Source organism: Monodon monoceros, unplaced genomic scaffold, assembly GCF_005190385.1.
Source record: "Monodon monoceros isolate NGI ecotype Baffin Bay Population unplaced genomic scaffold, NGI_Narwhal_1 Super_Scaffold_16, whole genome shotgun sequence".
NCBI classification, from domain to species: domain Eukaryota; kingdom Metazoa; phylum Chordata; class Mammalia; order Artiodactyla; family Monodontidae; genus Monodon; species Monodon monoceros.
In genome coordinates this window covers 10,196-36,802 of record NW_021703772.1, presented here as the reverse complement: position 1 = coordinate 36,802, position 26,607 = coordinate 10,196, and the positions used below count along the sequence as shown (strand labels likewise).

At 54.3% G+C, this 26,607-nt stretch overlaps 1 protein-coding gene across 1 annotated transcript in view; it reads right to left on the bottom strand.

Annotated features, from left to right (window-relative positions):
- Window positions 1-26,204, bottom strand: part of GLI2 (GLI family zinc finger 2) — a 65,479-nt gene extending 39,275 nt beyond the window's left edge. The window contains exons 1-2 of the mRNA XM_029226148.1: window positions 26,105-26,204; window positions 1,871-2,073 (exon numbers count right to left, since the gene is read on the bottom strand). Of these exons, the coding sequence (XP_029081981.1) occupies window positions 1,871-2,073; window positions 26,105-26,163 (262 nt within the window). The 5' untranslated portion in view covers window positions 26,164-26,204. The remainder of the gene's footprint in view (window positions 1-1,870; window positions 2,074-26,104) is intronic.
- Between the last annotated feature and the right edge of the window lie 403 nt (window positions 26,205-26,607).

Sequence of the window (26,607 nt, the reverse complement as noted above, 5' to 3'; positions counted from 1 at the left end):
CACACACACACACACACACACACACACACACACACACACACACACACACACACACAGTCTGGTCTGGCGGACCCTGCCTCTGCTCCTCGACCCTTCTACAGACGTCTCTCAGGGCCCTCCCTGACCCAGGCCTCGAGGGGACCGCCCCATCTCCGTGTGTATTAGTTTCCTCGGGCTGCTGTAACAAGTTAGTACAGGCTTGCTGCTAACTGCTGTGAAAATGGATTTTTATTCTCCCTCAGGTCTTGAGGCCAGAAGTCCAAAATCAAGGTGTCAGCAGGGCCACCCGCTCTGGAGGCTTTAGGGGAAAACCTGTTGCTTGCCTATTCCAGCTTCTGGGAGTTGCCAGCTTCCTTGGCTTGTGGCCACATCACTCCCATCTTTGCGTTGTCTTCTTATCTATGTGTCCCTTATAAGGACACTTGTCATTGGATTTAAGGCCCACGTGGATAATCCAGGATGATCTCTTCAACTCAGAATCACCAACTTAATCACATCGGCAGAGAGCCCTTTTCCACATGAGGCCATGCTCTCGGGTTCAGGGCTTAGGACGTGCATGTATCTTCCTGAGGGCGCCATACCGCCCGCTGCACCACATGTGAACTTCAAGGCAGGAGCAGTGTCTTGGACCCTGGCCTGCACTGCCGGGAGAGGCTGGGGAGCTCCGGTCCACTTCCCGGGAGACACGGGCTCTGTGTGGATGTGTCACACCCTTTGGCGCATCCCGGATTGGTCGCGGTCACTCGGGGGGCCCACGCAGAGTTCAGGGCCAGGAGCAGTGGTGAAGGGCCATTTCTGAATGGCCCCATCCTGGCTGGCCATCTTCATGTCTCACGGCTGCAGCCATTCACCTTGTCTGGTTTTTCTTTGTGACTCTGCCCTTTTCTGTCTCAAATGAATTGAACAGGGTTGCCATCTGACTGAGCTGGGCCACTCAGTATCCTCTCAGGAGGGACACAAAGTCACTGGTGGTCACCCCAGAGCCTTGGGGCTGGGGTCCCATTTAGAGGCCATGCGTTGATCTGCCAGAGATGTAGACAGAAACCTGCCCAGCTCTGCCTTCTTTCTGCTCTGGGGGGGGCCCTGAGACACCCCGATACAACACCTACTCTGCTTAACACCAGCTTCTGCAGACTTTGGCATCTTGCAACCAAGTAATTCTCACCTAAGATAGGACCTCCATGAATAAACAGATGTCACCATTCTTATTATGTAATTTGCATGCCAAGGCTGTTTATGAATAGTTCTTTTTTTCATAAATTTATTTATTTATTATTCATTTTTGGCTGCGTTGGGTCTTCGCTGCTGCGTGCAGGCTTTCTCTAGTTGCAGTGAGTGGGGGCTACTCTTGGTTGTGGTGCACGGGCTTCTCATTGTGGTGGCTTCTCTTGTTGTGGAGCATGGGCTCTAGGCACGTGGGCTTCAGTAGTTGTGGCACGTGGGCTCAGTAGTTGTCGCTCGTGGGCTCTAGAGCACAGGCTCAGTAGTTGTGGCACGTGGGCCCAGTAGTTGTGGCTCACGGGCTCTAGAGCGCAGGCTCAGTGGTTATGGCGCACGGGCTTAGGTGCTCTGTGGCATGTGGTATCTTCCCGGACCAGGGCTCGAACCTGTGTCCCCTGCACCAGCAGGCGGATTCTTAACCACTGCGCCACCTGGGAAGTCCTATGAATAGTTCTTTAATGAGCGCAAAAACCAATGCACCCCTGGTTCCCTTGTCTTGGACCACTCATTTATCGAAAGACCTACTGTTGATGGGGGGCAGGGAGGAAGGCCAGCCACTGACCATCCCACGGACAGCAGCTGAGGAATGACCGGCATTAGAGTTAGCATCCCTCCCCCGACCCCGCTGCCCCAGGCCCTCCCTACTCACCGTCCGCAGGGCTGAGGCCCCTGGCCGCAGAGATGGCGGGGTGCGTGGGGCTGCCGTGCACAGCGCAGAGGTACTGCTCCATGTGGGAGCTCACGTACGGGTGTGGGGCGTTGAAGGGGGACTCCCCAGGGCCGGCAGGGTGTGGGGAAAGTCGGATCAATGAGATATCCGAGATGACCGGGCTGCCACTCAGGGCGGGAGGCCTGCAGAGACAAAGGGGAACGTTTTAAGAAGGTGTGGCCCACCCAGGAGGATGCCCAGGGAACCCCGTTAAGGAGCAGAACAAACGGGCGGCTGCACCTTTATTTATTTGCCAACATCCCCTGGTCACCCTCATACAGAGTCTCAAATCTCATACACTAGCCAGGAAATGCAGGTGGAAAGCTCCCGGGGCTGGTGCAGCAGCCCACCCACCCGTCTCATGTTGGTGATGGAATTCTGCACACACAGAGCTGGATTTGCTGGACCACAAGCTCGGCAGTCCACACACCTCTCATGGCGAGTTGTCACCACTGCTTCCCCAGTGCCTGCTCAGGACCAGACGCATTAACAAGTAAGTCTCCGAAATGGACGAATGCCCGCATCCTACCAACAGGTATGAAAAACAGGCCATGAAAATACTAACACCAGGGGGAAGATACAAAGAGCTCATCTTCCTAACAGAACTGAGGAAAAGAGAAATCAGGAGGTGCCCTGAAAGATGGAGAATTTGGGGCTTCCGTGGGACAATCCCTGCAGTGAAGCACTCAGCCATGGGATCGGCTGTAAAAGAAAAGATCAGGGTTCAAGGAGCGTTTGGAAACGCTGAGCCGTCATGAAAATTTTGGAATATCATTCCAGCTTTCCTTACATGGAGCTCCTTCTCATGTTCCCAGAGTATCCCTTCTCTGACGCCCACTGACCATCGGGCACGCAGCTGGCGTGGTCCCCTGGGCTAGGGCTGGTGTGGCCGCGGCCCATTTCTATGGTCAGCCCTGCTCAGCTCAACAAAAGGACAGGCCTGCTCCCCGGGGGCCTCCAAGCAGCTGTTAGCATGTTAGTTACAGGGGTATTTTGAGGTCATCTACTCCAAAACTTGCCCATATTAAAGTAAATATCAGACTGGGGAAAGCTGCTGTGAAAGCACAACTAAGTCACTGGAACCAAATCTAAAGATTTCATTTTCGATTTTTCAGAAAATAGGGGCCTCTCTGTGACTTGACACAGTGCAAAGAATATGTGTTCAAATCAGACCAACCTGCATTAGAATCTCAGTCACTATGGAGAACAGTATGGAGGTTCCTTAAAAAACTAAAAACAGAGCTACCATATGACCCAGCGATCCCACTCCTGGGCATATATCCAGAGAAAACACTAATTTGAAAAGGTACATGCACCCCAATATTCATAGCAGCACTACTTACAACAGCCAGGACATGGAAGCAACCTAAATGTCCATTGACAGATGAATGGATAAAGCAGATGTGGTACATATATAAAACGGAATATTAGTCAGTCATAAAAAATAATGAAATAATTCCATTTGCGGCAACATGAATGGACCTAGAGATTATCATACTAAGTGAAGTAAGTCAGACAAAGACAAATACCATATGATGTCACTTAAATTTGAAATCTAAAGAAATGATACGAATAAACTTATTTACAAAATAGAAATAGACTCACAGACATAGAAAACAAACTTATGGTTACCAAAGAGGAAAAGTAAGGGGAAGGATAAATTAGGAGTTTGGGATTAACAGATACACTCTACTATACATAAAATAGATAAACAACAAGGACCCAGTGTCTAGCACAGGGAACTATACTCAATATCTTGTAATAACCTATAATGAAAAAGAATCTAAAAAAAAAGAATATATATATATATATAACTGAGTCACTTTGCTGTACACCTGAAACTGACAGAACATTGTAAATGAACTATATTTCAATAAAAATTTTAAAAAAGAACCTTAGCCTTCATCAGCTCAGTTACTCTGAGCAAGTAACTTAACCTCACCAAGCCTCAGTTTCCTCATCTGTAAAATGGGGATAACAACAGTGCCCATTTCCTAGGGTTGCCATGAGGATGAAATTCCCCCAAATGGTGCCTGAGACACAGCCACCAGTCAATAAGTGAGAGTTGTTATTACAGCATTAGTACTACACTTTGAGGGCAAAATCCAGATGTGCCTGGGAAGCCCTCAAAACCTTGACGTTGGATGTGTGAAAAAGTGCTGTGAGAACCGGTTACTTCAGAGAGGGCATGACTTGTCCATGGGCTGGAGCACACCAGAGCTAATTACTGATTATGTGCAACAGGGCATGAAAACTGTGCTTATGACACAGTGCGAACCAGGACCCAAACAGGTGACATCCAGATGTCTTAACATCTGGGTTACACAAGCTCCGTGCTCAGAGGCCGCTCTACAGGCCTGGGTGTATGCATTCTGCTACTTTATTTTCGAGCTTTTGCAGATGTAATTGCAACGGATGTGCTGATCCAATGAACCTGCCGGGGCACTTCCACGCTGTGGTGTCTTCAGCCATGCCAATTCTTGGCCTACCTGTACCCTATACCTCGTCAGGGCAATTCCTTCTCTTCCCTGCAAGCCTCGGTCAAGGGACCCCGGTGGTCAGTGGTGCTCTCCCTGAAACCCCTTCCCCTGACATGAGGTCTCTGCTCCCCCTGGGGGGCATGGTTCCCATCTTAGGTGGGCAGGTGTGTTTCCCAGGCAACCAGGGAGCAGGGCGTGTCCCAGGCACTGCTGCATCAAGCATCTGGCAGGCAACTGTTATCTCGCAGGTGTTCAGAGGTATCTTCAGAGCCAGTGATGGTGACACATCTGTGAACATCAGTCACAGCCTCCAGCTATCCTATCCTCACTCACAAGCTGCCATTAGAGGCCAGGCCACCTGTGAGGAAACTGCACTGAGTGCCAGGGACCAAAGCAGTGGCTCCGCTTTGGGCCACAGAGGCCACAGGGGAGAAGAGTGAGTAAGCGATGCGTCTCCTGTCCCGAGAGCCTTGGTCCACCACTGGGCACTCAAGGCAGGGTAGGTTTCAGGGCCCACAAGATGCTGGCCAGGTTCGAGGGCAGGGCAGCCTGGCGTTACTGAAACTGGTGGCCCTAAGTGGCCTGGCCAGGCCTCCCTAGCAACACGTCACCCTGTGGGGTGCAAGGACCACAGCTAAGGCCCCACAAGACAAGCCAGTGATTATGTAGGGGTTTAAAGGAACACATGGAGGGTACACGGTGGCCCTGGTCTGTCCAAGGTGACTCCCATCCCACCGGCCAAACAGGAGGCTGGAGGGGGTCTTGTCGTGGCAACGTGCACCCCGCTGTGGGGCTGCCTGGCGGGGCCGGAATCAGTGCAGCCTCGGCAGCTGGGCCCGGAGGTGGCAGGTGGGGGCCGAGTCCCCATGCTGAGAAGCTGGGACTTTTATCTCTACACCTCTGCTACCACCCTTTGGAGGAGAGTGACCTCTGTTATCCCCTTCCCATCACATTATTCTCCAAGGAAACGGAGAGGAGCTCAAGGTTCTTCCAGGCCACGCCCCTCCCCACAGGGATGCTGACTTCAGAACAGCAGCCCGTGATGATGGCCAGCCTGATGGCCGCCGGGAGGAGACGTGAAAACTCTGGCACCAACAATGCACCTCACCCACGAGGGCTCTGGGTCCAGAGATGGAGGTCACCCCACAAGCCGTGTGGCCAGAGACGCAGGCCGGGACTCAACCCAAGCTGCCTCACTGTCGGGACGGTGCCGCCCTCAGCCCAGGCTCTCCCTGCCCCAACAGGGAACAGTCGAGGACTCCTTGTCCCCTTGGTGTGACACAGCAGGAAGCTCGGAGAGGCCACTGCCTGCCCCTAAGCAGATTCGACAGGTGATGGCCGTGAGGTGGGTTAGGTAACAACAGAGCTGATGAAAGGGTGCACAGAACAGCCCCTGCCCTTCCGGTGCCAGGCCTGGGAGTGGGGTCTGGGCCAGCAGAGCCTCCCGGGGGGACAGAAGCAAAGGTGAGTCCTGGCAACGCAGAGCACAGCTGGGTTCTGGAGCCTGTCCAGGAGGACCGAGGTCGGCGTCCGGAAGCAGTGGGACAGGGCCAACCCCGATCCTTCCCACTTAGCTGGGTGGCCGCAGCCAGGATGCTGTTCCTCTCTGGTGCCTCTCCAGGTGGTAGACAAAGACCAGCGCTGGGCACATGGTAGGGGGTTCACAGCACTAAGCCCCTTCCCTCCCTTTTCAGCAACAAGCCAGCTCGGGGTGCGCAGTGTCTGCTGACCTGGGCCTGCGGGACCCAAGACAACAGGCCCATTAACACAGCTACAGACGACTGTTGAGACACCTCCTCTGGGAAGCCTCCTTAGATGTCCCCTCTGCATGGCACCGCTCAGCTGTGCCCTGACCTGGCATTTCTGTAAGACTGGGTGCCAGCTGCCACGGGGTCACATGCATGTATTTCGTTTACTAATCTAAATTTAAAAATCCACAAAGTAGGCACCTTATGCCCATTTTACAGATGAGAACACTCTCAGAAAGGCTAGGTCCCTTGCCGAAGGTCACTCAGAGAGCAAGTATCGGAACTACAACCAATCCAGGCGGGTCTGGACCCGAGCCTGTACCTGGGCCCGTCCCCTGGCAGAGAAGTGGGTGCTCTTGATGACTGCGACGTTTTGTGAGCGAGCGGGGCTCTGGCGGGTGCAGGATCAGGGAGGTGGCGGTGGCACCGGGGAAGAAAAGAACTTACCCCCCCATCCCCCGCCCCGCTCCAGCTCCCTCTATCCTCACCCCCACTCCCATCCCATCACCACGCACAATCAAGTCAGCTTTCAGGAGGGAGAGGGAGCCTCTCCCTCACACTGTGTTGTGAAGGACTGATAGGCTCCAGGGTCACAAATGTTCCAGGAGACTGTCATTTTAACGGACCAAACAAAGCCGAAGGAATGAATCTCAAATGGCAGAATTTGAAGCATTAGGAATGCATCCGAGGGACCAGGGGCCTTCCCAGCAGCCCTGAAATCACAGCAACACAGCCACCCTTCAAGGCTGGTCCTTCAGGGACCAGAGCTGCTCTTTCTTGGACGTTTGCCCCATCCCGCCTGACAGACAGTCCCCACACAGGCGGTGCTATCAGTGCTGGGGAACCAAGAACAGTGCCATCGGACCTACCAGGCAAGGCAGATGCTGTGAAATCGGAGCTGCTGCTTCAGGCCACCCCTCAGCCACAGCCTCCCTTTCTTCTTCCATTTCCATGCTGTGGGCTGCGGGGATCCCGACCCTGGTCTTAGCCGTGGCCCATCCAGGCCTTGAATTCTGGCAACTGGGCAGAGACTCAAGGAAGGGACCTTGAGGATGGGAGGAGGGACCAGATGTGTGAGCTCATTTTAAAAGATGGTCACATTCTCCCGGGCTGTAGGCACACACGTGTGCACACTCACACGCTTGCAGGCCTCAGTCAACCGGACCGGCAAAGTCAGCCTTTCTGCAGGCTGCTCGGTTTGGACACTACCTTTATGCATTGCCTTCTACCCTTCGGTCCAGCTCTGAGTTCATCTGAGCCTGACTCTATCAACTGTTTCTTCCCATATTTGTTAATCTTCCCAAGAAAATTACCCCAAGCCCTTGCTCTGTTCCCAGCGACCTGTAGGGAGCTCAGAGCCCAAGTGGAAGAGGCACAAACACAAATCAGTTTAAAGATTCCAGCAGAGGAACAAATTCCCTAACTCTGCCTGAAGGTTCCTCAGAGGTGACCTTGAGCTGGGCTCTGAAAGATGAATAGGAGCTCATGAGCACATTGCAAATAAAGGAAGCAGCAAGTGCAAGGAAAGGCTAGAGCATAAGAACGTGTGTTTGAAGGTTATATCTTGGGGGGAGCAGCAGAGCCCAATCTGCTGCTGGGTGGGCGATCTGTGTTGGACCCACTTCCCTTCTTCTGCTGTGGGTGGGCGACATGTAGCCTGTGCCCTGACGATCAGACGTTCCATATCCCCGGGCACCATCAGAGATGGGCATGTGCCCCAGACAGCCCCTTTGGCTGAAATCTTTGGGAAAGAAGTATGATCTGTCCACAGAGGTTGCTGTGTGGGTGGAGCCACTGGGGGCCCTGAAGGGAGAGGCCAGGAACAGAGATGATACACAAACATCAGAGCTGAACGCCGTGGAACCAGTTTTTCGAATTGAGCCCCTGGAAAGGGATCTGGCTTTGCCAGAAGCTGGTACCCTCGGCCTTTTCAGTTCTCTGAGCCAATGCATTTGTTTGTTTGTTTCAACCAGTTTCAGCTGACTTTTTCTGTCTTAGGCAACTGCCAGGGCCTGTCAAGGCGAGCCTTGACTAATCAGCCTTCCCCTGCCCGGAGTGATCCAGGGGCCCAGCTTCCCGCAAGGCAGACCAGATCCGTAGCTCCTTGGGCCTGTGCACCCTCTGGCCTGCAGGCATCCTGTCCATAGCTGCTGGGCGGCACGGGCAGCTGTGCTGGCCCTTCCGTTTGTGTGTGTGTGTGTGTGTGTGTGTATGCGTGCACGTGTGTGTGTGTGTGTCCTCCTCCCTGGAGGCAAGCCCAGCAAAGGGCCTCTCCTTAGCAGGTTCTTTCCTGTTTCCCTCCCTCCCTCCCTCTTGGGAGGGCCCTGCCGACCCCCCGGACAAGATTTCAGGGCTAGGCCACCAGCCGGGCGAAGAAAGGAGGAAAAGGGACCAAGCAAGTGCAGACCTAGCTGGCCGGTTGCCGTCCCAGCCTAAGTGGGCGCTGCCGGGGACGCTATTCCTGAACACGTGGTCAACATTCGCTGGACGCCAATGGCGTGCGGCATGTCCAGCAACTCCGCAAGGCAGGTCGTATTGCCCCCATTGCAAAGAGGAGGAAACCCGAGGCTCGGGCCAGTTAGGAGCCTCGCCCAAGGTTGCAGAGCTGTAAGGGGCCGAGCGCCTTTCTGACTCTGGGAAGGCAGACTCAGCCCTCTGACGTCCCCAAGAGCGTACGCACGGACAGGCAAGCTCCCGCCACAGCTGTTTCTGCCCCTGACAAGCCCTGCCTGGTGTCCCTCTGCAGACACGGCCTCAGCTGGACCCTGGGGGCAGGGGCGCAGGTGGAGGGGAGCTGCTCACACAGGCGGGCAGAGCCTGGACTCTGGGCGTGAATTACGGCTCTGTCCCTGCTTGTGGGCCTCAGTCGTGCTATCTGCCCCCTGGCTGGCAGGATGAGGCGGATGGCAGAGGGAAAGAGCTCAGTGTGGAAAGTGCATGCTGCGTTCCTGGGCGCCTAGTAGGTGCTCGGGCTGTGCCCACCGTCTCTTTTCTTAGATTTAACAGATGAGCAAAAATGGAGGGAAGTCAGAGGGTGGCGGAGTGGCCCCAGCCTGCGTCCCCCAGCATTCAGCCCCAGGCCCCTTCCCATGTGCTGGCACAAAAGTTTTGCAGGCAGATGAAAGGGCAGGCCAGGGCGCTGGGAACCCTGCACGTCCGTGTGTATCTCAGCCTGAGCTGGCTGGGCCTGAGCGCGCACGCCTAGACCCTTGAGGACGGGCACCATCCCTGGGCGCTGGCCCGATGGGGTGCGTTCCTAGAGGGTGTTGGCTTCCGCCAGGCTTGGGGGTGGGCTGGGGGGGCAGAGTGAGCCTTCGCTGGGGGGGGGGGGGGGGGGGCGTCTGACCCCCAGCACAGCCTGAGCCAAGGCGCGGGGGCAGGAACCAACGTGCTCCTTAATTCGGGGAGAGGAGGGGACAGATGTGCAGGGATTCGTGCCCCTGGCCCCCACCCACTGCGCCTGTTTGGAGAGGAGGGAGAACAATGCGGTGCTGACTCACCCAGACTCAGCACGAGCTGTCAGGGCAGGATCTCCCGTGCCGGGTCAGCGGCTGGGAGGAAGCACCCTTGGCCACCCAGAGGCACTCCTTCTGGAGGCTTTGTTCAAAGACCTTTTCTTGTGCGGGGCAGTAGGGCCAGAACAGGCAGGAATAAGCCCTTCACATCCTATTTCACAGACAGCATGACTGACACCCAAAGCGACAGTTGGGACAGCCACAGCGAGGTCGGTGGGAACAGCAGGACCAGAACACTGAGACCCGGGTGCTGGGCATCACCCTCTCCTCACCTGGCCTAGGGCCCTGGGCATCACCCTCTCCTCACCTGGTCCAGGGCCCTGGGCATCACCCTCTCCTCACTTGGCCTAGAGCTGACCCACGGCCCTCGTGGCAGCAGGAGACCACACACCTGCGAGGTCCAGCACCCGTGCCCCGCTGCATCCCGCGTGCCCCTGGCGGCCCCCTCTCTGGTCCTGCGCCCTGCCTCACTCACTTCTCACAGCGCTGGCCCTGGACGCCTGCCTGTTTCTCCACTCCTCTACTTCTCCTCTTCATCCCCACCCTGCCCCGGACACAGAGGATGGCTCCTTCCCTGGACCCTGGGCACGTCCATCTTGGCTGGTCATGTGGCGATGAGCTCACATGGGGTCTGTCTCCCCTCTGGGGAGGCAGCCCCAGGCGCAGGCTGTAACTGTGGGGCAGAGGCCGGAGGGATGCAGCCATAAGCCAAGGAGCGCCAGCCGCCCCCAGAGGGTGGAAGAGGCCAGGAAGCGACTCTCCCCCAGAGCCTGCTTTGGGAGCACAGCCCTGCTGACATCTTGATTTCGATCCAGTGATACTGTTTGGACTCTGATCTCCAGAACAGTGAGAGGATAAATTTCTGTTGTTTTAAGCCACGGAGTTTGCGGTAACTCGTTAGGAGCCAGGAAGGTGTGTCGTGCCTATTGTGCTGGGGTGGAGGAGGTCTTTGGGACACAGCAGGGACTGCTGTCATTACTGTCCCATTTCTTCCGAGAAGGTCAGGTCTACAGGGAGCAGGGCCGGCGTGTTACTTCCTGGAGGAGCCTTGCACCCCCCAGTGGGTGCTACATCAGTGGCCAGTGGGCAAGGAAGAGGGAGGAGCTCCCCTCCAGGCTGGGAGGGCACCGGAGCACTAGGTCCCATCCCCCACGTCACAGGGCACCGTCACAGGACACTGGAGCGTGCCTTCCCGACAGCGGCCCAGATTACACGGTCACCAGCCTCCCTTAGCTTAGCTGAGCACGCCCTGCACACACCCCAACACACCCACCCTGCCCACCCTGGGGACCGCGTGTGCTCGCACCATGCACCGGTCCTGCCTTTGGGCTGAGATGTACCACCCACCAGGATCCCAGGGCCATGGGCGGGGTCGGCGGGCTCAGTGTGGGGAGGCCAGGACCCTCTGCTGTTGCCAAGCCGCTCAGGGCCAAGCATGCACTTTCACAGACACACCGGGCAGGTGGCCTCGGGCCCACTGATGTGCCAGAAAGCAAATGAATTCCCCAAAGCTGGCCTTGCTGCTCTTCCCCAAACTGGGGCTCCTCAGCACCTGGGAGGCAGGGTGGGCATGTGTCTGCTTTCACAGGCACCCTTGCATAGCAAGGCCGCTGCCCTTGGCCTACGAGCAGATAGGAACAGAGCTCCATCGCGCCCCGCTGGGTGGAGTTCAATCTCCTCTCCAAGGCTTTTTTAAAAATAAACTCATTTATTTATTTCTAGCTGCGTTGGGTCTTTGTTGCTGCGCGCGGTCTTTCTCTAGTTGCGGCAAGCAGGGGCTACTCTTCATTGCGGTGTGCGGGCTTCTCGTTGCAGTGGCTTCTCTTGTTGTGGAGCACGGGCTCTAGGTGCGTGGGATTCAGTAGTTGTGGCACGCTGGCTCAGTAGTTGTGGCTCGCGGGCTCTAGACCACAGGCTCAATAGTTGTGGCACACGAGCTTAGTTGCTCTGCAGCATGTGGAATCTTCCTGGACCAGGGCTCGAACCCGTGTGCCCTGCATTGGCAGGCGGATTCCTAACCACTGCGCTACCAGGGAATCCCCTCTTCAAGGCTTTTGTTTGTTGGTTTTGTTGTTTCTTGCTTGTCTCCTTTTCTTTTTTGTATATGAAACTGTACCTTGGCAAGGTTGCTTACCACCTTTTTCACACATTAATTTTTAAAAGTTCCAGAAATCAAGTCCTTTTCAAAATATACTAAGGGGGTTTGCAACTGTAAAGAGAGGTGCAGTGAATTCTCTTGGAAATCACTGGAGAATTGCCTCTCCCCAAATCAGAGACCAACCTGCACATTCTGGTGCATCTGGGCTGCACCCTGTCCACGTGGTGAGGCTCTGAAAACCAGCAAAAAGGACACCTGTCAACAGGAGCTGGACCAAAGCAGCCGGCCATTCACTGATTTTGTTCCTGTGGTCATGCATCATTCCCTCTGCCAGCCTCAGAGTATGGGCCTCTGATGATGCTGGGTGGGGAGCTGGAGGTCGGAGGAAGACTCGGCCAGGACCCCGCTCCCAGGAAGTGGGGCAGGTGGCTGCCAACCTGACTGACACGTGCTGAACCAGGGGTGTCTGGTCAACCCTGACATTCCCCTGCCTTTGAAGCCCCCCTCCCACGCACAGATCTCAGCAAAGGGCATCAGTGTCCATGAGGCCGTGGTGATGACAAGCTGTTCGGAAAAAGACACCCCCACAAAATCACAAACGCTGGACTATGTATGAGAGCCAAGACATGGAAGCAACCTAAATGTCCATCGACGGATGAATGGATAAAGAAGATGTGTCACATATATACAACAGAATACTACTCAGCCATAAAAAAGAATGAAATAAGGCCATTTGCAGGAACATGATGGACCTAGAAATGATCATGCTAAGTGAAGTAAGTCAGACAGGGAAAGACAAATACCATATGATATTGCTTATATGTGTAATCTAAAAAAATGATACAAATGAACTTACCTACAAAACAGAAACAGACTCATAGACACAGAAAACAAACTTACGGTTAGCAAAGAGGAAAGGTGGGGGAGGGATAAATTAGGAATTCGGGATTAACAGATACACACTGATATACATAAAATAGATGAACAACAAGGTCCTACTGCATACACAGGGAACCATATTCAACATCTTGTAATAACCTATAATGGAAAATAATCTGAAAAAGACATATATGTAACCGAATCACTTTGCTGTACACATGAAACTAACACAATACTGTAAATCAACTATACTTCAGTAAGACAAAATCACCATGCTGGGACCTCTGGGATCAGGGAGGGAGCATGGACACTGACTGCAGCCTACAAACAGTATACAAGGTGCTGGAGCAGAGAGAGGGGTGGGAAGGAAAGGATTCATTCACTCTGCTGGGGCAATCTGAGAAGGCTTCCTGCAGGAGGTGGCATCTGAGCTGGGCCTCGACTCTTACAGAGGAATGGAAAGGAGGCAGTGAGTGGTGCAGGCTTGGTGTTTTGAGACAGGAGAATAGCTGAAAAAAGGGTGGGTCAAATCAGGGAATAGGTAGCAGAGTCCTAGGGCTGAAGGTCAGACCAGACAGCTGGGTGGGGGGAGAGCACGTGGGGAAAACCATGAAGCAAATGTTGGTAACCTGAGCCGGGTTTTAACAGGAACTTCCCGTCACCCAGACACTTCATCATGGGAGCAAAGAGACTGTGCACAGACTGGGAGAGGATATTTGCACCAGAGATAACCAACCACAAAATGCGTAGCCTTAATATATAAAAAGCTTCGTCAAATCAATAGGAAAACGACAACTCCATAGAAAAATGGGCAAAATAGCTGAACAGGCATTTCACGAGCAGGAAACATTATTGGCCAAGAAACATATGAAAGGATGTAGTCAGCATCATTAGTGATATGGGAAATAAAAAAATCGAATCACAGGAGATGCCATTTAAGCAAAAATTAAAATGTGGATGACATCACCCTGATAACAAGGGTGCAGAGCAGGGTGAGCCCTCAAACACTGCTGGTGGGAGTGGCTCGGCAAAAAATCTGGCAACATCGAGGAGGGTTAAAACGTGACTCCCCCATGACTCAGCAATTTCATTCTCAAACACACATTTATTCTAAGGAATGGGTGGTATGTGAGTCCCGGAGGATGGTGCTAGAGCTTTCACTGCAATGATGTTCAAAATAGCAAAAGCACACACGCATCCCAGGTGCCTGTCAGTCCAGACTGCTTCAGAGCAGTGAGGATTAATGAATTAAGAGCCCCATGCACCAATGGGATGATTCCCTGGAACATTCCATGACCTGTGAAAACCAGGTTCCCCAAGAATCCATCTGCAATGATTCTATTTATATAGAATAGAATTGCTCTATTTATATAAAGCACACAGAGCAAACCCAAACAATGTATTATTACAAGAGTTAGACATCAGGTACAACTGTTACAGACGCAGGGGGTGATAACTCCAAGTCCCAGAAGGTGGTGGAGGGGGAGCCCCGGGGCAGGACCCTGGAGGGCCACATGGGGCCTCAAAGGTGCTGGCACATCCCCCGTTCCCAGGCAGAGGAGGAGACAATGGTCATTAATACTCTTTACATCGTAACCATGCATTTACTATCCTTTTGTACGTCTTCAGTGTAATAAGATCAGATTTTTAAAAAGGATGGCTGGGTAGAAGCTGGCCTCTGGTTAGAAGCTGGCCGAGCGGACGGGGGTTCTGGGGTGGGGAGTGGAGAGACCGCAGGGCTGTTGTGGAGAACCTGTGTGGGCTGCTAGAAGGGTTTGAGGGTCCAGTGGTTGTCTCCGGGGTCACCCAGTGGGCTCATCTTGGCCACTCCAACTCTCTGCTGCCAGGTTCCCTCCCAGCCAGCCCCAGCCCCAGCCCCAGCCCCAGCCCCTAACCCTAACCCTAACCCCTAACCCTAACCCTAACCCCTAACCCTAACCCTAACCCTAACCCTAACCCCTAACCCTAACCCTAACCCAACCCTGCTTTGCGACCGACACACATCTGTATACACGTGCAATCCTTCCGACCCTCCACTCACCCCGTTCCCATCCCAGACATGCACGTTCCGCCAGACCTAGCTGAGCACCAGCTCAGCTGTCACTCCCCGAGCAGGGCAGACCCATAATAAAGAAATCACTGTGTCCAGCTGATGAGGAGCAGATTTCTTACTAAGTAAACACTGATGTTTTGGTAGGGAAATTAGGTTATAAAATTGCACCTACAAAGGAGGCCATACAGATGGACTTGGTTAAGCTCTAGCCACACAGGCAACGGGGGTTAATTCAGTCACCCACCCTTTATCACACTTTCTTCTTCTCGGAGCACAAGGATGGGAATGTGGTCAGTGTTTTCAAACATACAAACCCAAAAAAGCAGAAAAAACAAGAGTAAGTTATCAAGGAGACTTTTCTCCTAGCAAAGGGATGACTTGTGCAGAGCTGGGGGGTGGAGGGGAGGTGGTGGGCTCTGGGGAGCCGTGCCGATTAGCCATCCCCCGTCCAGGTACCTGAGGTGTGAGCTAGCCTCCGGGTATGTGGGTCCTGCATCTGTAAGAGGAGCCACCCTTGGCTGAGCACAGCTGAGAAGAATCTTCCAGAAAGTCACGGCTTTATGGGGACGGTCCCATCACAGGGCAAAATGCAGGGCGCTGGAGGGGGAGCCACGGATGGGAGTGAGACACTTGGTCTTGGGGTTGGGGGAGGGGCTTTGTTAGGCTTCCCTAGGGGTCTGAGCTTAAGCAAGGAGAACAGGCCTGGGCAGAGGGTGGGCTACACGCAGGGAAACTCCTCCACGGTGAGAATTCTTCCACTCTGGCCTGGCCAGCCAACGTGGTGTGAGGAATTTCCTTTCCTGGATGCCTGTCAAAATGAGATGGATAATCCCAAATAGTTTAGATAAGACATCTCGTCTTCTTAGAGGGGGGTGGGCTATCAATTTCTACCCAGCTTTGGTGTCCATTAGTGTGTACTTTGTAAAGTGTCTGGGAGTCGAGGCCCCTCACTGGAACAAGGGCAACTCTGCGGCTAACAGTGGGATGGGCAGAGGCAGGCCTCCGTGCCTTCCTGCTGACACATGCTTTCCGCTCCTGGTTTCCTGGTGCTCTGGGTTCCCCCGACCCCTCCTCTCCCACCTGCACACCACTCTGTAACCGCTCGATTTCCCCCACTCCCCCTCCCAGGCCACGAGCTGTCTGTGAGTACCCAGACTACACCTCCTTAGACCATATCCCCGGTGCAAGGCTGGCACATCACAGGCACTGGGTGAGTGTCGTGAAATGAACAAGTGCTAAGTAAGAACTTCCCCGCTGAGTGAAGCAACAAGTAAACACTACTTTGCTTGTGTGGGACAGGTCAAGTTCACATTTCAGAAATACAGCTCCTGGAAGGGGAAAATGAAGGAAGGAGCTCACATGGTGCCAGACATATTTCTTCCCCGTGGGCCCTAGGGCACATAATTGGTGTAGCAATGCTGGCTGCATTGATGGAGGCTTGGAGAATGGCTGCAACAGGACTCAGGGGCAGGGCACTGCTCACGAATTCTCTCAACCAGTGCGGACCAAGGCTGGCAGGAGTGACCCCAAGTGACAGCACTTGGGACACAGATAAATCCAGCAAGAATGAATTAGGCTCAATAAACGGATGCATTCTGGGCACCGGCAGCAGCTTCCACCCGGAGTGAATGACATGGACTCGGAGAGTGGGAAAAGACACCCCCCCCCCCAACGGCCAGTCTGTCCACCAACACCTGAAATTTTACTGTTAGTGATTAATTCCTTTGGATTAATTACAGCAAAGATAACACAGCGTAGCCCTAAGACCTACAATGAGATGCCTCTTCCTCTCCAAGGATAATCACAGCATAGAGAAGAGCTCAGGCTTGAGGGTCAGATCTCACTTTCTGGCTCAGTGATCTTGGCAAGCCCTTAAATTCTGGAAAGCTCCAATTTTCTGCTCTATGAATGGGGGAGAATATCACCCACCTTACAGGGCATTGAGAGGACTGGATCTAATATCTGCCCAGCACCCAGCAGAGCGCCTGGAATGAAATGTGGGTTTCCTTCTGGTGTCAAAAGGAGAGTGGAAAGAGCAAGCCATTGTCCAGCAATCACTGGGCACCAGGACCTGTCTTCTGTGCTTTATACTCACTCACTCACCTAATTCTCACAAGCGCCCCATGTGGGCTACTGTTTTGTCTCCATTTTAGAGATGGGGGAACCGAGGCTCTGGAGGTTAACAGCCAGCCCAAGGATGTCAAGGGTATATAGATGGCATAGGACTTGAACCTTGGCCCCACCCTGTTCTCCTACATCCTGGGGGTGTGGGATGGGAACTGCCCAAGATGACCGGGGCCCAGCGGGTCCGGAGGGGAACCAGAAAGATCACCTCTCAACCCTGCAGGACCTTTCCACCGGGCAGTGCCTCCCCACGCCTGCTCTGTGCACCCTCCCCTGCTGTAGGCCCACCTCATGTCTGCACATCAAGATTTGCTTCACTCCCGGGCCCCTCCTGCCCTCGGCTGACCACAAGGGCGCTCTGCAAAGCCCAGAGTCAGGTAGCAACCCTTCTGTGAGGGCCGCCGTTCAGCAAAGATCAAAGAGTGGGCCGCCTTATCAGACACGCTCCTCATTAAACTTTTACGGGCGGATTCCATTATAAATGAGCTGTCCGACCCACGCCGCTGAGCACGATCCTGGAGCTGGGGATCTGAAGCTCTCAGAGGAGAGAGGCTTCTGCAGAGGGGTCGGGGCGGAGAAGAGCCCTCTAGGGTCAAGCTACCCGGATTCAAGTCCCCGCTGTGCTACTTATTAGCACAATGTCCCTGGAGACAGCGGTCACCCTTGCCGTGCCTCAGTTTCCCCACATATCCAGCGGGAGTGACATGCTGCCTTTCTATGTGGTGTTGATGAGGGTCAGGTGACATAATCCAGAGGGCTGGACACAGGCTGCTGTGGCTGCATCTCAGTTAGTCTGAGCCCAGCATCCTGCTGCCCAGAGACAGGAAGGGACGTGCCTGGAGGTCTCTCTGAGGGCCACGCCCATCACCGGGAGCCAAGGCTCCACATCTATCTGTCACTCGGCCCTCAGACAGCCGAGGGAGGAGGGCGAGCTGCCCTACAAACTGCATAGTCCTGGGCTTTTCTGGGCTCTGTATCCACCTGCCGAGCAGTTCCTCTGAAGATGCGGTCAGCCACGTGGCTTTTAAGGAGCGCTCCCTGGAGACGGAGAGGCAGTGTGAGCCGAGGCAGGGGAGGACAAGGCCCCTGGTGGGCGACCGGGAGCCCCCCCAGCATCTTGGCCCGGGATCCAGGCGGACAAACATGCCCTTTGGAAGTTTTCTCCTTTCTTCCATCTGTCGCTTGACAAAAGCACGCACATTTGCAGAGGGCAGAGAACGGTCTTCTCGAAACACAAACAAAGCCAGTCCTCTCTGAACCGTGAACCTGGCGTGTTGGGCCAAGAATCAAGAAGAAAATCTTCATGTATCTTTCTGCTCCCCTCGGTGGCTGGCTGAGGACAGAGTTGTCAGGGGCCCAGGACAATGCAGGTGAGTCGCAAGCCGAGCCGACTGCGTGTTTATTACTCTCACGACGAGCCTGTGCCGTTCTGACGGAACACTGACCTTGGCAAAAGCCATCTTCAAATCCCCTCAGACCTGACCGTTCATGAGCTCAGCCAGCAATAGCCAAGAAACTACCTTCTTGAGGGAAGTGGGGAGGACCATCCCCACTGATATGCAGTCGCCAGGACGAGGTAGGGTCCGGCCATCCTGAACAGCTCTGATGGGGGTGGGGGTGGGGACAATGTACACGCGTGACGGAGTGGCCAGAAGATGGTGGGAAGCGGAGGCCTTCACACCCACCAGCTGGCACTCCTTAAAGTACCTGGGACTTTATTATTATTATTTTTTTACCTGGGACTTTAAAGTACGTGTGGACTTTTCAAGAACTGATGGCTAAGTCCCGGAGCCATCTGTCCCTAGCAAGAGCCCTGCCCCCTTCCTTCTCCATGCAGGGTGGCCTTGGCTGTGACGGCTGGAGCACTGCTCGCCAATTACAGCTCAGGATCGGGTGATCTTCAGGTCCAGAATCCAGGCAGGTGCTGGGGGTCGTGTATGTCAGAGGTCAGGTATGGAGAACGGCAAGTGGAGAGCGGCGGGGGACTGTCCTCCCTACGGTTCAGATGCTGTGGCCATCCCCTTCCCCCACCACCACCCCCCTCCAGCATGCACACCTCCTTCCGCAGACTGAGAATATGAAGAGATTTAGGTCAACTCGTGGGCACCTGTGAGTGGGTGATGAGGCGGAACCAGGGGATGTTTAACGCCCATACTGCAGAGTTGTTACCATGGAGAGAATGGGCCTAAAAGCCTGCAAGCTCTGACTCTGGACAACCAAAACACAGCTCTGGGCCCGCTTTCTTGGGTATAAAATAAGCAGGGTGGCCCCTAACTCTGGCCTGTGGGTGTCTATAAACAGGCATATTCCCAGGCCTCGCCTTAGCCTGAAAGAGCCAGAACTTCTGGGGTCGGGGCCTGGGAATGTGCATCTTTCAGACACACCCTAGTTCAGATTTTCAGCCAGGTTTGAGAACTGCTCCACGAGCTGGTGTCTCTAACCCTTCTGGGCTGCGAGCAGTTGGAACTGGTCCTCTCTGAAGCCCCAGGGCAGGGCTCGGATGGGAAGGACCTCACAAGCAGGGTGAGGGGTTGAGATCTACCCAGTCTCCTGCACCAGGAACACAAGCTTCTACCCTCCCTGCAAACACGTGAGTTGGTCCTGGCCCAAGGCAGCCCTGACTCCCGCACACACCGAGGAGGTAGGGGGGCTCCAGCTGAGGGCCCTACCGTGCCCCGCCTCAGCCTTGGTCCCCACGTTACCCGCTGAGCCTGTTTCCAAGGGGCAGGGGTAGGAGGGGATCCAAAGAGCTGTTCCCTGCTAGCGGTTACCAGGTGATGGAGAGACTGCAGGACATTCTCCCCTGCCCTTGAGAACGGACTCTCGGAGACTCAGGAGCACGTCCCCATGGGGGGGGCAGGGTCACAGGAAAACCACACCTGACCAGCAAGAACATCCCCCAACCATCTGTCTCCCCATCACCTGTGATTTATGCAGGTGACAGGTGCCGCTCCACGAGTCCAGTGTCATTTACCCTTCTGGAACCATCTGAGCATTAATAAGCCATGCAAGGCCGGTGGTGGGTTTGCACCTCCAGGAAGGTAGCTCTGGAGAGGGCTGGGGGGTGGGTGTCTAATAGGGAGCCGTCCAGATGGGAGGTACGAGGTGGGTTTCCACACCCTGGACCCACCGCCTGCTCCGCCCCCGTGTAGCTGCCTGTCAGCCGGTGTGCGGGCAGCCCTGGCCCGGCTCCTCCTCTGTCCCAACCACAGCGACAGCTGTAGCCGGTGTCCTTCCCACGCCCCTCCTTCAACAGCTCCTATGGTTACCCTGAAAGTGAACCGGTCCACTCCCCCTCTGCTCCTGGTTGCCAAAAGGGTAAAGTCCAAATTCCTCAACTGGGGGGAAAAGAGACCCCTCCTCCCGCCATCCCCATTCTCCACCTTCCCGCAGCACGGCCCCCAGACAGCATCCTCTTCCAAGGTCACGCCACGGCCTGCTTCTGCCACAATGAACCTCCTTCTCTAATAACGACAGTAATCACAATCCTCCTTAACATCTACTGCATGTTTCCAAACTGCTCTAAATGTGCTCTTCCTATTACCCCATTTAATTTTCCAAATAACTCAGTAGATGGGGTAGGTACTACTATCATAAGCTTTTACAGATGAGAAAAGAGGTTCATCCGTTCAGGCTGGTCAGGTACTCACATCCCAAGGCTGCTGCGTCCAGCGCTGGGGTTCAAGCCCAGGTGCCCGGGCAGGGCCGGGGGCGGAGCGCTCCGCCCGGAGCCACGCCCACCGCGGCCAGGCGAGCCAATGGGCAGTGGTCCCGGGCGCCAAGCAGCCGCAGAGGCTCTGGCGACGACACCCCGCACGTCATTTGCTGCGCAACGTCTGCGTGATTAGACGCGTTTGGCGCCGGCGAGGAGGAGTGGCTACAGCAGGGGCTTGAGGACTCGGGCGCTGCGACAGGCTCCGACCACACTGACCACCGAAGCCACAGCCAGGGGGCCCGTTTTCCTCCCAGGCTTTATCCTGTTTCCCACCTGGGGCACCCACCTGGTGGGATGAAGGGGTGGGCTTTCCAGGGCCCGAGGTTAGCCCTGAACACGTGCTGTGTCCCTCCTGTGGCCTGTGCAGGAGCCAACGTAGAGTTGCTGGGAGCGCATCCCAGCCAGAGGCGGGCTTTGGGGGCTGGGGGGCTGGGGTGCTGGGCCCCTCAACACTGGAGCGGAAGCAGGCAGGCCTACCGTGCAAGGGTGACCTGGGAGGGTCAGTGCACCCCTCTGGGCCTCAGCCTCTGCATCGGTAAGATGCATACTACAGCCCCATTTCACGGGGCCGTCAGGAGGGCCACCTAATAGCACACAACCAGGCTGCAGTGCAGAGCCTGGCCCCTGCAGGCCCTGCACAAATGATTGACACCTTTTATTGTCTTCTGCTGGGTGATGCCAGACTTGGCACTGGGGCTTGGTGATCACAAACGAGCCGAATAATGACATGCAGAGATGTCAGTGTTCTAATCCGGGAACCTCTGAATGCCACCTTCTATGGGAAAACGGACTTTGTAGATGGAATTGAGTTAATGATTGTGAGACAAGAAGGTGGTCCTGGATTTCAGGGCCCTAGAAGCAATCACTGCCATCCTTATAAGAGAGCCAGAGGGAGGAAACTCCTGCAGATGAGGAAGAAGTAGATGTGAGAAAGAAGCAGGAGGCAAAAAGGCGGTGTGGTGAGGGGCAGGGATCACAGGCAGCCTCCAGAAGCTGCAAAAGGCAAGGAAATGGATTCTCTCCAGGAGCCAGAAGCTTCCAGGAGGAAACCAGCCCTACCAACACCTTGATTTTAGGCCCAGAAGACTGACTTCTGACTTCTGTCCCCCACAGCTCTCTGAGGGTACATCTGCATCGTTTTAAGCCACCAAGTTGGAGACAGGCAGTTACAGCAGCAGGAGACAGCCCTACAAGTAAAGAGCCATCCAGGCCAGTGAGCGACAAGGCCATTTCCACAGGCCTGCTGGCCGAGCCAGCCCTCCCCTGCTGCCTGCCACCTCCACTTCCTGCTTCTCTGGGTGCCCCACCCATTCTCTGTCCTTCACTGGCCAGGAGGGAAGCAGGCCCCGGGATGGGACATGGCCTGTGTCCAGTCCTGACCTGGGGAATGGCAGAGCCTGGAGAAAACTTCTGTTGGGGGGGGGCCACCTCCCAGCCACAGCTGTCTACTAGCTCAGGGAGTGACAGTACTGAGGGCCCCTGACTCAGTGCCAAGGTCCTGCCTGCAGCCGGAGCATCTCGAGCCTGTAATGTGTGTGTGATGTGTGTAATGTGTGTAATGTGTGAGGGCTTCCCTGGTGGCGCAGTGGTTAAGAATCCACCTGCCGACGCAGGGTACACGGGTTCAATCCCTGGTCCGGAAGATCCCACATGCCGTGGAGCAACTAAGCCCGTGCGCCACAACTACTGAGCCTGGGCTCTAGAGCCCACGGGCCACAACTACTGAAGCCTGCACGCCTAGAGCCCGTGCTCTGCAATGAGAGAAGCCACCGCAATGAGCAGCCCGTGCACCGCAACGAAGAGTAGTCCCTGCTCGCCACAACTAGAGAAAGCCCGCGTGCAACAACGAAGACCCAACGCAGCCAAAAATAAATAAATAAATATATTTAAAAAAAACAAAACCCCAAACAGACGGTGGGCCTATCCTAGAGTCTCTGACTCAGCAAGTCTGGGCTGCAGCCTGAGACTCTGCATTGCTAGCAGGCTCCCAGGGGAGGCGGCTGGTCCAGAGGTTTGGAGGCAGTGCCCTAACAAAGGGCTAGATGAGCTTTCATGAAGGAATCGTCTGGACCCATGCAGGGGACCTGTGGTCATACATGTGCTCCCAAGAGCGAGGCCAGCATGTGGCCGAGGGCCCGGGCTCAGGAGGCAGTAATTAGATTTCAAACTCTCTCGCTCCCTCAGTGGGGGCCCTAAGGATGAATTATTTAACCTCTCTGTGCTGCCTCAGTTCCTTCATCTGTAACATGGGGCTGACGTGAAATGCATATCTTTTAGGGTTCAGAGGATTAAGTAAGATGAACACAGGAAGTGTTTACAGCAGAGCCTGTCCACAAGGTCAGAGTTATTTCGAGAAACGGCAGTCGTCAATGGTGACGTCTTCTTACATCTCTGTCGTTGCCCCTAGGTATGTGGGGACATGGGAGCCAGGATGCTCCCCTGCAGTGATGCACACCTGCCTGCACGCTCCTCCAGGGAGCTCTCAGCAGTGTGCATGTCTCTGACCAGCACAGCGCCCCTTGTGAGGAGCACTTCACTGCAGGCCTGCCGTGCTCAGGATCTGTGTCATGGAACCAGCCAAACAGTTCTCAAGCAGAAAATCAGCCACTCCAACCCCTTCCTGGAAAGGAACTCAGCTCCCTTGATACTCATAGGATTCTCAGATGCTACCAACTGAGCAATTTTGGGGTGATCTACCAGCTCTTAAGAGTATGCACCTTCCAGAAGCTGCCTGAGCTGTGGTCTCAGCCACCTGCAGCTGGAGAAGTGTGGGAGGTGGGCAGAGGGCGGAAACGGCCCCACCACCCACCAGGGGGACACAGGCCTATCAGCCGCAGGTCCTAGTCAAGTGAGAACCAGCTACATGCACCAAAATAAAACGCAAAGATCCCAACATGTCACAGGGGACAACTTGAGGGGACTCCCAACACACAAATCTGGGACAGTTTGAACAACACAATAAATAGTGACAGCAATAGAGTGTAACTCACAGAAGAAGACAAATATCCACCCATTGATTTGACACAGATAAATGATCAAATAAATAGAGAAATGGGGGAGAAGGGACAGCTCCTCCTTACAGTAGAATTCCAATTAATAAATGTGGAAGGAATCACGGAAATAGAAAATCATCATTTGGCAAATACTAGACGTTACTGTTTTTGGCAAGAATCAACGACAGATGTTCAAGTGAGTAGGTGAAAATATGATGAGAAATAGGAATTTACATATTACCCAAGTATTGTCCCACAGGGGACTTGGAATTACAAAGGGATGAACTTTAAAGTGGAGAAACCCAGCGGACGTCACCGTAAGCAAACGATCAAAGTTAGCCATCTCCAGGGATGAGAAGTATGGTCGTCATAGGCCCCGACATGATGCACTAGGAGGGCACAGCACCACTTCTATGGGAGTATCCCCCCAGTGCCTCATCTGAATTTATCAGGAGGCAACACCAGGCAAACCCAAATCGAGGACATTTTATACAGTAACTGGCCTTTCCTCTTCAAGTCTCAAGGTCATATGTAAATTTGTGCAGCCACTTCAAAGAACAGCATGAAGGTTCCTCAAAAAACTGAAAAGAGAGTTGCCATATGATCCAGCAATCCCACTCCTGGGCATATTTCCGGACAAAACTCTAATATGCACCCCAATGTTCACAGCAGCACTGGTTACAATAGCCGAGACACAGAAGCAACCTAAGTGCCCACCGACAGATGAATGGATAGAGAAGATGTGGTACATATATACAATGGAATATTACTCAGCCATAAAACAGCATGAAATAATGCCATCTGCAGCTACATGGATGGACCTAGAGATTATCATACAAAGTGAAGTAAGTCAGACAGAGAACAACAAATACCATATGATATCACTTATATGTGGATTATAAAATGAGACCCAAATGAACCTATCTACAGAACAAAAACACGCTCACAAACATAGAGAACAGACTTGTGGTTGCCAAGGGGGAGGGGGTGGGGAAGGATGGAGTGGGAGTTTGGGGTTAGCAGATGCAAACTAGTATATAGAGAATGGATAAACAACAAGGTCCTACTGTATAGCACAGGGAACTATATTCAATACCCTGTGATAAACCATAATGGAAAAGAAAAAGTGTCAAGGTCATGAAAGGCAAGAGAGACTGAGCCATGTCCTGGATTAAAGATGACAAAGGAGTTATGACAACTAAATGCAAGGGCTAAATCCTGAACATAGATAAAAAAAGGACATCCACAGGCAACTGACCAAATTTAGATAAGATTTATGAGTTAGTTAATAACACTGGACCAGTCTCTGGTTATGTAAGAAGTGAACATTTGAGGAACTGGGTGAGGGTATACGGGAAGTCTTTGCACTATTTTTGCAAATTTTTTATGTCTGAAATTATTGCAACATACAAGACCTCTTGAAAAAGCACACAGAAGTCCCAGATTTGCCTTGTCTGGGGTGAGCAGCGGGTGCCCCAAAATAGGAGTCACCTGCCCCCCTCTCAGGCACAGGGCTTTGAGTATAGTGGGGTCTCAGTGAGTTTTGACTGACTTTACTCCAGCGGGAGCTGGGAGAGGGAGTGGGGGTCTGTCTTCAATGGGTGGAATGCATGGAGGGTGTCGACAGCTCTCAGAGCAAAGCTCAGAGCCCGCTGGACAGAGTGTGAAGACACCTCATTCCAATGCTACAGTGTGGTAGGAATCCAGGGAAGGACCCCCACTCAGGGTGGGCTCCCAAGAGGAGGTGGCCCCTGAGCTGAGGCTTCGGGACTCTGGAGGAGGTGGTCAGGAGGAGGGGCCGTTCCAGGCAGGTGGGGCAGTAGGGGCTGAGACCCAGGTACAGGTGGGCTAGAACCATAACGGCAGCTTGGTATGGACAGGTCGGGTGTCTGGGTCAAGAGGCGGGTGTGGGGCACAGTGGAGATACAGGGGGTGGGGTGAAGGATTCAGCCTCTCTCCTGGAAGCAAAATGGATGAGGTAGCAAGGGGTCAAGTCTTGGAGTCATAAAGACCAAGAAAAGTGACATCAGCTACGGGCTCCGAGACCCTGGGTGGGAGTGGAGAGGGGCAGGAACAGGTCTAGGGAGAGACACACAGGGGACACATGCCTTCACTTGGGGGGGTCTTAGAGCAGGGAGTAGGAAAGGCCCCAAAGAATAACCTTGAGCTTGTCCTTATCAGTAGGGTTACCCTGTAATTCACTGTCCAAACTGGGATGCTTGAGAGCATGAAAGGGGGGCGGGGCACTATGAATGATTATGTTGGGACAACGTCGATCCAAAGTCACGGTACTTATATGGGGACTTTGGTCTGCAGGGCGTCCTCACTGCCTGGATGGGGGAAGAGCCTCAGGGCGCTTGTGGACACACCAGGACCCCCTGCATCCTTGGAAGCCGTGATGTGGCAGATGGGTGTGCTTCCTTCTCAGGTAACCAGAGGGGAGCTGGGGTTCACACCCCACAGTCCCCCTTCACACCGGGTCAGCGCATGCCAGGGTGACAGAGGTGGACGACGCTGATCAGGAGCTCGGACCAGAGGGACGGAGGCTGGGGCGGCGGGCGGAACTTACCCGTGCACACCGTGCACAGAGTGAGGCTCGTAATGGTACCTTCCCTCCTGGTGTCGCATGTCAATCGGGAAGGGGGCGTGGAACGGTGGCAGGAGATGAGTCGGCACTGCGGAGGGGAGAGAGAAACAGGACTTCAAAAACTTTTCCCCTCCCTCGAAAAGCACTTTTCAAAGGGCTTTAAAGCTCAATGAATTTCAGAGCAACAGCGCTCAGGACAGGGGGGCTCCGGGGTGCCTGGCTATCACACACCCACAAAGGGGGATGAATAAATAATCAAAGTCAGCCCGGGAACCCTACATCCTTCACATAAAAGACCCCCAACTGCGCTCTTGACAAAGACAAGCAGCTAAGCGCTCTTTGAACTCGGGGAGATGACAGACTTGGCCACAAATCAGGGCTGACAGAGCCGACAGGCTTCTGCCCGTCCTGGCCTTGGCCGGGTGTGGCGCCCGCAGCCCCGGGGCACGGCCTCCGGACGCTGCGGCCCCCCACGCTGGAGACAC